This window comes from Argentina silus (assembly GCF_951799395.1).
Source record: "Argentina silus genome assembly, chromosome: 1".
NCBI lineage: Eukaryota > Metazoa > Chordata > Actinopteri > Argentiniformes > Argentinidae > Argentina > Argentina silus.
In genome coordinates, this window is record NC_139655.1 from 16199879 (window position 1) to 16213626 (window position 13748).

General features: G+C 41.1%; 1 protein-coding gene across 5 annotated transcripts; it reads right to left on the reverse strand.

Moving 5' to 3' along the window:
* Nucleotides 1–1997: 1997 nt before the first annotated feature.
* Nucleotides 1998–8100, reverse strand: LOC310804459 (schwannomin-interacting protein 1-like). Of its 5 annotated transcripts, none has more exons than XM_083669705.1 (6): nt 7964–8100; nt 7386–7503; nt 6854–7057; nt 3398–3521; nt 3174–3267; nt 1998–2937 (listed from the first exon to the last, which is right to left on the reverse strand). In XM_083669705.1, the coding sequence occupies exons 1-6, from the start codon at nt 8014–8016 to the stop codon at nt 2886–2888; spliced, it is 645 nt and encodes a 214-aa protein (XP_083525831.1). In that variant the 5' UTR covers nt 8017–8100; the 3' UTR covers nt 1998–2885. The 5 variants fall into 5 exon arrangements, with proteins under 5 accessions (XP_083525831.1, XP_083525829.1, XP_083525830.1 ...); XM_083669703.1 differs by having other exon boundaries at nt 3377–3521; XM_083669704.1 differs by having other exon boundaries at nt 7371–7503.
* Between the last annotated feature and the right edge of the window lie 5648 nt (nt 8101–13748).

Here is a 13748-nt window from a genome sequence, read left to right on the forward strand (position 1 = left end):
TAAAAGAGAAGGGAATGAATTAGTCTGTCTGTCACACATTAAAAAACCACAAATTGCTTTAAATGGTTAATATAAACCTTAAAGTGTACCAGTGTCACTTAAGGTAAAACGGTTTGACAATTATTGTCATATGAAATTCAAGATAGTTGGGAAAAGATGCTTGATGTCCTAACGACCATGGCATCGGGTTTATGACTTAAAATACAAAACAACAATTGACACAGAAATCGGTTCTTTTCAATTTAAACTCTTATATACAAATACAATTCTTGCTACAAAAAGAATGCCCAATATTTTAACAGTCAGCCTTGTGCAGATTCTGCCATGAGGAAACAGAATCAATAGAACATCTATTTTGATTCTATCCATCAGTGGCTCACTTTTGGAATGGTTGTTAAGGCATAATATCAGTATACAGATAGACCTGCAAACTATATTGTTGGGGAATCTGAGGGACCAGGCCCACTCATTGGGAAATATGCATCTACTCACCTACTCTTAGGTGGAATATTTATTTTGAGGGAAATTGTGGCACAATGTATACAAATGGAGAGGTTCAAGGCATTCATAAATGCCACAGTAGAATAGAGGTATGTAATGCAAGGATAAATGGTAGAATGGTAGAATGGTAATATACTGGGAAAGGTGGGTTGACCTCTCGACATTGGAAGGCTGGAATTAAGTAAGTGTGTGAGTATAATATGGACTATTCCAGATAAATAGCTATAAGTTAAGTAGAATTGTGGTTGTTACTTTATTGTTCATGTCCTCCAATTGTGGGGAAGGTTGGGGCAGGAAAAAAAGGGGGACTAGAAATAATGCAAGCTTTGCTGCCAGATAGAATTTACATTTTATTTACTCATTTTCAAAGCTATGACGTGAGATACACTCGGGTTAGACCTGCCCCTAAGGAAACACACCCCTACCACAAACCTGCAGACAATTCATCCTATTTTATGACAGATACACAGCATAAATGTTCTCCTTGTACAGATCTTGTTTAAATAATTGTCAGTTGTGTATTTGTGATGTGACTGTGTCAGTGTATGTATAAATGTATGCATATTTTTATGTATGTATATTTTTATGTCATGAGGGGGTGTCCCCACACTACACGCACATGTGTGTTTCTTTGGCCACCTTTATTTTGAACAGTTTGATGTAAGAGCTCGTGAAAGCTTGAGTTCATCTATGATATGCTTTATTTAACCTTGTGTGAATAAAAACGTGTCTGGACCTTTACCCTGCCTCCCTGAGCCTCTGTACCCTGCCTCCCTGAGCCTCTGTACCCTGCCTCCCTGAGCCTCTGTACCAGTTAATCAACCCAACTCCTTGTCCTGTGGCAGCACCTCACCCCACATGCTGCCTCAATATGTTTAGAATGATGTATCATGTATCTTGTTATGTATAAACTTGTCTTGTATCAACTCCTGACTGCATATTGAATTTCCCTTCTGGGACAATAATTGATTGATTGGGTTGCTTGGCTGATTGTTATCATAAACTGCTACTGAATTGAAAGGATATACATTTGGAATAGACATATAATCTCATCCAGGGATGTAGTGGTAAAAAGAAAACAGGTGGTCAAACCCTGAACACCATGGATTAAATAGATTGGAAAGCACTAACAGCAAACAACTAACCTACCATAAAAGGTGGGTAAACTCTATTCACCAAAATAAAATAAAATAAATAATTTAGACTCAAATACAAAAAAGCAGCTCTTCCTTCACCAGGGATTGATGAACTTGGGGTCCGGCCCATTCTCTAACAAAGCCATTCCGATATCCACAAAATAGCACACCCTCTCAAGTGTTATGCATTTGATATTAAAGTAATAACCTGGGCCCCCACTTTAAATTTTATTCTGGCACCCTTGCCCTCGATCTCATGGATGAGTCACCACCATTATGCAGTCTACATAATGATAATTAATGAATATAGAGACAATCAAACATGTTTATTTATAATGTTAGTTAATTTCACTACACAAAATGTCATATCATTTGTGAATGTAGACTATATTTTAAGTGGCATAGCCTATATGTTCAACAAACAAATACAAATGATAATGAACCACTGGAAAGCAACTCTCTCTTAATGCTAAAGATGAACTAATAGTGAACACAGATGACCAACAACCAGACAACAAGGCATCCATGTCTTCTTCTACCTGAAAAGCAACACTTTAATAAACCTAGCCCTAGGCCTACTATACCAGTAGTCCAGTCAACTCAGACATTTTCATTTTTAACCTACTGTAGAGATTTGACTTTCCTTGTTTTTCTTAATATTGAAAATATATTTTGTCTGATAAATGTTTCTGCGTAGCCTAGAGGTTCACTAAGCACAGTTTTGCACATTGCTTTTTGAGGAAGTCCTTGTTAATGCCTCCCCAATAGTTAAACACATGCAACAAAGAATATAACCCTTAACCTTTATAGAAGCTTTATTTCAATCTACACTATGGATACAAAATAAGGTTAAACCAGTAATGCTTCAAAACACCAAAATGTTAAAGCATGTGGAAGTGTGCAACAATAGCTTAACTACATCCATTTGTGTGTCTAAATAATTCATACAGGTTCTGAGCCATTGTTGCAAAGGTAATACACAGGAAAGCCTAAAATATATCAGCTTATTCTTTAGCAACAGCACAAACAGCTGTGTTCTCAGTAGTCTACAAAGCACACAACTGGTGTGGTCCCTCTGGGCGTGGTCCCTTTGTAGCAGTAGTCACCAACCCTGGTCCTTTTATTCCAGACTGCACACCCTGTAGCTCTCCAGAACCAGAGTTGGTGAGCACTGCTCTGTAGTCATGGCTGTCATGTGACAATGTTGACGATGGGGGAAGCAGGGCAGGTAACAGGTGACAAAGTACATTATTTGGAGAGGGTTTTCTCTGCCATGTGTCTCTGCTGGCTTTGGGCATGCCTATGACAGCAAAGGACAAACAAACAACAGAATGATTCAAAATAAGTGTTAAAAAGGACATTTCATACAGATGTCTTGGTAATATAGTGAAAATATGTTTCTTGGCAGGGATGGCATTTGACATTAGGCACCCTCCTCTGGTTGTGTAAGAGTGTGGGTATGTGTGTACGTGTGTGTATATGTGCATCTGTGTGTACATGTGTTACCTGTTAGAGCTGCTCGAGGGGGACCCTTACCTTGTTAGGTCCTCTATGTCCACCAGCATGGCATCCTGCTCCACATGGAGTTCATCTCTCATCAGCAGCAGCTGCACCAGCTCCTCATTCAGACCTGCAATGTCATCACAATGTCATCTTAACATTACAACATCAGAATTTTGATGCTGGTGATAGAAGGCAGGTTGTTGTGTGTGTGTGTGTGTGCGTGCATACGTACGTACTGTATGTGTGTATGTACCCACTCTGTATCTGTGAGTGCAGGTCATTGGTGATGACTTGGAGCTGTCCAAGGCTCATGTCCCTCATATCTCCCCTCCTCAGATTCCTCTTCATCAGACCCTCGTTGATGTGGGGCAAGTGGGGCAGCTGCACACAGGCACAGGGACAATGTTACAACCACAACATTATGCTCTGCCAGGCTTTTTTGCCTAAAAAATCACCATGAAATGCATGTTCATTTGGATTTAAATCTGATGATTGATTAGGCCAGTCAAGAACTTTCCACTTTTTGGCCCTGAAAAAGTCCGTAGTTGCTATAGCAGTATGTTTTGGGTCATTGTCTTACTGGATGATGAAGTGCCATGCAATGAATTTGGAGGCATTTGCTTGTACTCAAGCAGACACAATGTTTCTGTACATTTCAGAATACATTCTAGTGGCAGCTATATATGCCCAAACCATGACACCCCCTCCACCATGTTTCACAGATGAGGTGGTATGCTGTAAATCTTGAGCAGATCCTTATTTCTCCAAACATTCCGCCTGCCATCACTCTGGTACATGATAATATCTGTCTTATCTGTCTACAAGACCCTTTTCCAGACCTGAGCAGGCTTTTTAGGTACTTTTTAGCAAACTGTAACCTGGCCACTGTAGAAGTCTTCCTTGGCCTACCAGGCCGTTTGCGATTGCTGAACTCACCAGTGCTTTTAAAATATTTAATGATGTTCCAAACTGTTGTTTTTCGTAAGTTTAATGTTTGGCTATGTTTCTGATATTTCAGCTTCATAATGGCTTCTTTGACTTTCATTGAAGTTTTTTGGTCCTCACATTGACAGACACCAATAGCAGACTCCAAAGCCAAACGCAAAGCCTAGAATCAATACTAGACAATGACAGCTCTATTATGCCTGCACAAATGATGTGATGGAAAACACCTTCCTAACCAGCAACACCTGTCAAGTCAATTGTCTCAGTACTTTTGGTTCCCTGAAATAGGGGGACTATGTATACAATTTTTGTACATATTACAAAAATACCATCAAATAAAAACTTAGAATCTATACTTTAACCTCATCGTAATTGTTTGATTTCAAAACAGTTAGGTCCATATATATTTGGACTCTGACACAATTTTTGTTATTTTAGCTGTTTACCAAAACATATTCAAGTTACAGTTATATAATGACTATGGGCTTAAAGTGCAGACTCAGTTTTAATTTTAGGGTATTCAGATCTAAATTGGAAGGGTTTAGGAATTACAGCTCTTTTATATATAGCCCCCTCTTTTTCAAGGGACCAAAAGTAATTGGACAATTGACTCAAAAGCTGTTTCATGGACAGGTGTGGGCTATTCCTTTGTTATTTCTTTATCAATTAAGCAGGTAAAAGGTGAGTTGATTCCAAGTGTGGCATTTGCATTTGGAAGCTGTTGCTGTGAACGCACAACATGCAGTCAAAGGAGCTCTCAATGCAAGTGAAACAGGCCATTCTTAGGCCGCAAAAACAAAAAAATCCATCAGAATCATAGCGGCAACATTAGGAGTGGCCAAATCAACAGTTTGGTACACAAAAAAAGAATGCACTGGTGAGCTTGGTAACACAAAAAGGCCTGAATTTCCACGGAAGACAACAGTGGTGGATGATCGCAGGATCCTTCACATGGTAAAGAAAACCCCCTTCACAACATCCAGCCAAGTGAAGAACACTCTCCAGGAGGTAGGCATATCATTATCCAGTGTACCAAGACAAGACTTCACAAGAGCAAATACAGAGGGTTCACCACAAGGTGCAAACCATTCATAAACCTCAAGAATAGAAAGGCCAGATTAGACTTTGCCAAAAAACATCTAAAAAAGCCAGCCCTGTTCTGGAACAGCATTCTTTGGACAGATGAAACTAAGATCAACCTGTATCAGAATGTAGTCAAGAAAAAAGTATGGAGAAGGCTTGGAACTGCTCATGATCCGAAGCATACCACATCATCTATAAAACACGGTGGAGGCAGTGTGATGTCATGGGCATGCATGGCTTCCAATGGCACTGGGTCACTAGTGTTTATTGATGACGTGACAGAAGACGGATGAATTCTGAAGTGTTTAGGGATATACTGTCTGCTCAGATTCAGCCAAATTCAGCAAAGTTGATTGGACAGCGCTTCGCAGTACAGATGGACAATGACCCAAAACATACTGCGAAAGCAACCCAGGAGTTTTTTAAGGCAAAGAAATGGAATATTCTGCAATGGCCGAGTCAATCACCTGATCTCAACCCGATCGAGCATGCTTTTCACTTGCTAAAGACAAAACTAAAGGCAGAAAGACCCACGAACAAACAACAACTGAAGACAGCTGCAGTAAAGGCCTGGCAAAGCATCACAAAGGAGGAAACCCAGCATTTGGTGATGTCTATGGGTTCCAGACTTCAGGCAGTCATTGCCTGCAAAGCATTCTTGACAAAGTATTAAAAATGAACATTTTATTTATGATTATGTTAATTTGTCCAATTACATTTGAGCCCCTGAAAATGGGGGACTGTGTATAAAAATGGTTGCAATTCTTAAATGTTTCATACAATATTTTTGTTCAACCTCTTGAATTAAAGCTGAAAGTCTGCCCTTCAATTGCATCTCGATTGTTTCATTTCAAATTCATTGTGGTGGCGTACAGAGCCAAAATTATGAAAATTGTGTCACTGTCCAAATATTTCCAGACCTAACTATATAAGATGGCAGTTCCATGTGAAGGTTTGGCAAATAAATGTGGCTATATTTCGTTAATAGCTAAGCATATCTAATATTAATAATCTGAATGTCATCATAATAACATTAATAATCCACAATAACATTAATAATCCACAATAATCATCAAATACATTGAATCCTCTCTGTTTGATCTGCACTTCTACAGGACATTAGCACTGAAACATCCCCATGCAGTTTTCTACACTGACAAACACATCTACTATTCAGTAGTAGTGGGGGAATTTGATTTGCAATATGACTATTTAGTCATACAGCATTCACTACAGTGATTGACTTTGCAATGACCTTTTACTCTGACCACAGTTAGTCACTCGCAGCTCTGTATTGTGATGTTAGCACCTTTCTGTAATAACACCTCTATGTTATTATTAATTTGTTTCTGTCCTTAGTGCTTTCTCTTTTTTACTCTCTCCTTTTCTCACTTTCTTTTTCCATGTTTCCTTTTCCAATTACAGTACAAATAAAAATCTAGCTAGCCACCCATTTCTCAAAAGTGAAAACCCCATTTATTTGTTCCAAGTTGACTTCCGAGACTACCAGCTTTTTATTATCAAGTCAACCAACAGAGACCACACGCACGCAGGCACACACGCACGCACGCAGGCACACACACACGCACGCAGGCACACACACACGCACGCAGGCACACACACACACACACACACACACACACACACACACACACACACACACACACACACACACACACACTGACCAGGTCAGCCACGGGTGAGCGGCGGTGCAGCTGGATCTGTCTTTCCACCTCCACCTGCATGCGGGCCATGGGGCGAGCCAGCGCCAGTGCCACTCGGGCCTCCTCCTGGAGCCGCCGCTGCACCCGCCAGAAGCTGCAGTCATCCAGGGGTTCCGAATCCTCCTCACCTGTGTCCCGGTCCGACAGAGACGAACTCTGCTTACTCTAGGCAGACACACACATACACACATACACACACACACACACACACACACACACACACACACACACACACACACATATTCAGGGACAAATACATACAGTGCATATGCCATCACATACACCTGGTGTATTGCATACACCAGTTTAATATATTATATTCCATAGAATATTTTTATACATTTCTTAATAAAATGAGAAAAAAAGCAGTGGTACCTTGGAGCAGGCACACCATATCCATACTTAAACACACACAAACAAATACACACACACACACACACACACACACACACACACACACACACACACACACACACACATCTGAAGTGTGTACCACGGGTGACAGTGGCGTGTCCAGGCTGGTCTCTGTCCTGCTGTCCTCTGCATCACTGTCTTTGTCACTGCTGCTGTCATTCACAAAACACACCTGAAGGTTCACCCCACTCTGCAGCCTGAGCAATAGACAGACAGAGAGAGAGAGGGGTGGGGATGATTAAATCACATCCAGAATAAAGGGGGAGTGATAAAGAGAGAGACAGAGGGAGACAGGAAGAGGCAGAGGGAGGGGGTGGGCATTGGTTGAAAGAGTACTGAAATATCCTACTTAAGTAGAAGTATTGTTACTTTAGTGACATTTTAGTAAGAGTAAAAAAGTAGCTTGATAAAAAGTACTCAAATAAGTACAAATAAAAAAATCTACTCAATTACAGTAATGAAAGTAGTTGTAAGTTTGTTACTTTCCATCTCTGTGGGGTGAGAAGAGAATTACTGAATAACAAATTGACCCCTACACCCCTAGGCAGTTCTTGTAGATACATTCAAGCAATAAGTGTTCTGTGAAACAGCCATGATTCAATGATTTGAGTAAGTGAAAGTCTCTGTCACAGTGAGGTCGAAACCAGATTTAGTCACCCTCTGTGAGCATGCTCAAGTGTTTGTGATGAAAGCAAAAACCAGACCTCCATTCATGGAGCTTTCACTAAACATGAACTGCAAGTTTGGTAGAAACTTTGGCTGCCCATTTTAAAGTTTGAGTAAGAACGCGCCCAATACCCAAACACCTAACCGCGTTGGAATTTCCACCTCAAAATAAGCAAGGAGATGCACTTTGACCTCCACTGAGGGTCATGTGACCTGACATCCTCCAATAGGAACAGTTAAAAAGGAGTAGGTGACACTTCTCTTTTTAGCGTGGTTGGACCACATACAGACAAGCACTTCCCGAAACATGAGATGCAAGGGGCGGCCCCCTTTATTTAATGTAAACACCACCCTCTTTTCCATTAAAGGCCAAGAACAGTTACTCAAGTTTACTCAAAAGAGACCTGCAGCTTCTGGTAGCTGTGGTTAACCTTGTGTTCCTATACTTATGCTTGACAATGTATTTATGGTGTGTGTATGTTTTTGTGTGTTTGTGTTCCTGTTTAGTGCCTGTATTGTTTTACTGGCATATCTTGCTTAAACGCATGATTTTGAAACATAGTGTAGAGTAGTGTACATATGCAGTATGCGTATGCCTACTATTTCTCTGCAAGCCTCAGTGTTTGACCATTTATTGTTTTGCCCTGATGATTGAGAACACAGTGTCAGTGTGGCATTCCAGGAAACTTCTCTCTTTCTCTGCACCTCTCTCTCCCCTACAGAATGTTCTCTGCTTCAAAACCTAGATGAGTGAACTCTGTCAATTTCAGAGAGACTGAGGTGAGAACTGCATTCTTTGACACAAATAGTACTGAAAGTAAAAAGGCATGTGTCACTTGAGACTAACTCAAATGATGTGAGTTTGATGGTTGAAATGTGAATGCACTTACATGTGAAGAAAGACCAAGCAAAATGTTCAAGCTGAAAATAAACCCAATCCCACAGTGTTGACCTGACCTTTTCTAATACTTTTTAAATACTTTTACTGGCCATCTTTTGAAAAACATAATTCCTCCTCCCTTCCTTGAGATAATCACTGATATATATATGTGATTGGATAAGTGAAATTGAGGTTGGCATCCTGCTGCTTTCACCAATCCAACCTTGACAGGTCTGTAACTCCTTCAAAGAAATTATAAGGAAGCATGTCTAAAGTATTCAAACAGGGCCTGGACTGGTGTATCTATCAATTTCTTAGGGTAAGATGTAACTGGCATAGTACGTCAAACACTCACTGAGCTCCACAGCACTGCCCCATTTAGTGGTGGGAAGGGTGTTTTACAGCTCTAACTCCCAAATTGTTATTCTGTTGTTGTTGTTACACATAGGCTGTATTTACACAACTGATTCACCATACATTCTCAGTGTAAAAATACCTATGTATGCAAAATGTCACTTCATGGTACAACAAATTCTGAAGCTGACAAAGGATTTCATTCGATTAAAACACACACACACACACACACACACACACACACACACACACACACACACACACACAATATCAGGAACAGTTACTCGCGCTCACACAAACCCACCGGGAGGACGGGCCGTTCTTGCTGCAGCTGGTGTAGATGACTGGCTCATCGTCGTCATAGAAACTGCCAAGGGCCAGCTTCTGCCTGATGCATTCTCTCTCATTTCTCTGGGCCTGAAGGCACATTGAGGAAAACAAGTTAATACTGCAGTAAATGCTCTTTCTCTGATGCTGTGAACATCTTCAAGTTGAAGAAAGATTAGAGTTAAGATTAGAATGTTTTATTAAAACACCAAACATGTGGGTGTCAGTACAGCAAACACTGAAAACTATCTAACTAACAACTGAAAGCCAACATCAGAATAATTCCTTGAATATGTAGGCCTATGCTAAAATGTCATTTTTGTCTCGTTGATTTCTTTCACAAATAATATTATGTCAAAGTAATAATCAATCTAATATGTCCATGAACTGAACTGATATCAGGCAACTGTCCTGTACCTATAGGACTAGACCAGGATTGGAATGCCTTATTTGGAAAATTGTCAAATTACTAATAATACTAATACTAGTCTATAAAAGAAACTCAAACTCGGTTGTGCTTAAAGGGATGTAGGGATAGATACAGTAAAAGGGAGGGAAGGAGGAAAGATGGATGGATGGATGGATGGATGGATGGATGGATGGATGGATGGATGGATGGATGGATGGATGGATGGATGGATGGATGGATGGATGGATGGATGGATGGATGGATGGATGGATGGATGGAGCAGTTTATTGGAGTCTGACTTGATGCTGGAGGTGAAATCACTGTGCTGGCTCAATGAGGCAAAAGAAAAAGAAAGAGCAATGCACACCATGAGCAAGACACACACACACACACACACACACACACACACACACACACACACACACACACACACACACACACACACACACACACACACACACACTATACCACAGAAACATTATATGCACACACATCACATAGTATGTATGGTGGTATCTAAATATACATAAGCAATCAAATATACACCACAACAATTGACATATTTCCCTTCCAAATTGAGGAAATCAATAATGGCCCTAAATTCAGATAGAAAATACATAGGATTTTGACGGATTAGAAAATGTCAAATCACCTAGCATGGATTTAATCCTGTCTCCTTTCTTTGTCCTCTCCTGTTGTCTTTCTAATCTTACAATGTTACATTCTCTCCTCTCCTCTCTGACTCCTGAACTGACTCCTCTCCTCTTTCCTCCCTCTCCCTATTCTATTACCCTCTGCTCTTTCTCCCTCTTCTTCTACTTTCTTTATTTGTATTTACCCCCTCTCCCTGTTCTTCTCAGTTCTCTCTCTCTCTTCCCTTCTGTTTTTTCATTGTTCCCTAGCCTCCGTCTTCCTCTCTGTTCTTTTCTCCTCTCCCTATTCCTGTTCTTTCTATCCATCGCTTTGTAAACACATTTCTCTTGGTTAGGTTTTTTTTTTTTTTCAGGTCTATACACAGGGGACGGTGTATATATACACTCACCGGCCACTTTATTAGGTACACCTTGCTAGTACCGGGTTGGACCCCCTTTTGCATTCAGAACTGCCTTAATTCTTTGTGGCATAGATTCAACAAGGTGCGGGAAACATTCCTCAGAGATTTTGGTCCATATTGACATGATAGCATCACGCAGTTGCTGCAGATTTGTCGGCTGCACATCCATGATGCGAATCTCCCGTTCCACCACACCCCAAAGGTGCTCTATTGGATTGAGTGAGTGTGGACGCCATTGGAGTACAGTGAACTCATTGTCATGTTCAAGAAACCAGTTTGAGATGATTTGAGCTTTGTGACATGGCGCGTTATCCTGCTGGAAGTCATTCAGAAGTCATGAATGACACTGTGGTCATAAAGGGATGGACATGGTCAGCAACAATACTCAGGTAGGCTGTGGCGTTTAACGATGCTCAATTGGTACTAAGGGGACCAAAGTGTACCAAGAAAATATCCCCCACACCATTACACCACCACCACCAGCCTAAACCGTTGGTACAAGGCAGGATGGATCCATGCTTTCATGTTGTTTATGCCAAATTCTGACCCTACCATCTGAATGTCGCAGCAGAAATCGAGACTCATCAGACCAGGCAACGTTTTTCCAATCTTCTTTTGTCCAATTTTGGTGAGCCCGTGCGAATTGTAGCCTCAGTTTCCTGTTCTTAGCTGACAGGAGTGGCACCCGGTGTGGTCTTCTGCTGCTGTAGCCCATCTGCTTCAAGGTTCGACGTGTTGTGCGTTCAGAGATGGTCTTCTGCATACCTCAGTTGTAATAAGTGGTTATTTGAGTTACTGTTGCCTTTCTATCATCTCGAACCAGTCTGGCCATTCTCCTCTGACATCAACAAGGCATTTTCACCCAGAGAACTGCCGCTCACTAGACATTTTCTCTTTTTCAGAACATTCTCTGTAAACCCTAGAGATGGTTGTGCGTGGAAATCCCAGTAGATCAGCAGTTTCTGAAATACTCAGACCAGCCCGTCTGGCACCAACAACCATGCCATGTTCAAAATCACTTAAATCACCTTTCTTCCCCATTCTGATGCTCGGTTTGAACTTCAGCAGGTCGTCTTGACCATGTCTACATGCCTAAATGCATTGAATTGCTGCCATGTGATTGGCTGATTAGATATTTGTGTTAACGAGCAGTTGAACCTAATAAAGTGGCCGGTGTATATATATACATTCCATGGCTGCCCAGTGCCCACATCCTTCAGGCCTACTCACAGTCTGTAACAGTAATACCCACTCTTTTACTGTACATCCATATGTCTATCCATCCATCAATGATAACAAATACAAACACCCACTTTGCCCCCTTCTCCTCTTTCCTTGGGTCTAAATCTCAAACTCTCACTCAACTTCTATGATGCATCACAGATACCACACATACACACACTCATAAATAAAGAAATACAACTTCAAACACAACAACAACCACACATACAGTACACACATTCACACAACCGTATACACAGACCCCATTCAAGCTCAGACTGTGACACATCATCAGGCTGTGATGTAACACCATAAATCACAGTTGGACGCTCCCATTCTACAGCCAACGCTCCACCCACACTGGTCTCCTTACACTGAGCCAGGTCCTGTCCTATTAGGCTAGACCATCTACACACAAACCACAAAGCAAGGATAGACACAAAACATCATATCTATCCACATATCTATGAGATATTGTGTATTTGACTGTAAAAAGCATTCCACAAGCATTCTCTCAAATAAACATCATTAACGTTTCTCACATACACACGTCTAAGAGATGCTCAATCCAAACATATATACTACAAAACATATATTCACACACCCAGAACATATGTACACACACATGTACTAAGATTCGATCTAAGATCCAGATTAGAAATAACAAAAAGGCAACCAGAAAAAACGGATAAATTCATGTAAATGAGCACAGGCACACAATCAGGTGAAATACACACACTGACACACCTTCACACGATACAATCATACATACGCACAAATGACAGGCAGTCAGGCATACCTATAGTAACCTAACGTGTACAATATTTGAATACATGTAAAAGCATTTACCTCACGCCCCCGCCCCCCAACACACACACACACACACACACACACACACACACGCACACACACACACACACACACACACACCTGGTAAACACGTTTCTCCTGGTGCACCATCCTTCAGCACATTGTACAGGCAGCAGCCCTGCCCTTCCCTACACTGCAGTGAAGCTATACCCAGGAGACCCACTCATATACTGCAGCTGCGCACAGAAAAGAGAGGGGGAGGAGGGAGGGAGGAGAGGGAGGGGTGAGAGAGAGAAAGAGGAGGGAGGAAGAGGGGGTGAGATTCTGCACAGCTGATGGAGATACGTGGGTGCTCTGTTCTCTCCTCCACTGCTATCTGCTCCTCCATTTCTTTTTATTTATCCATCTCTCCATCTTTCTACTTTTTACCATGGAAACAACAAGGATTAATGGAGTGTGAAAGGAAGAAATTCTTTGAGGGACAGAGAGATAGAGAAACATGGTAGTGATGGAGAGAGAATACAAAAAGGCTAAACTAAATGTCATGCTGGATGATATCATTGGAATGATATTCAGATAGCATGAAAAAGAAGGCATGAGTGAGACTGTTAAAGTATAATGATGTTGTACCATCTAATACAACCTCCACTGAATCAGTCAAACACAGTCAAAGGAGCTTGAATTTTTCTACCACAGAAGACCCATCTTTTATCTAATGCTG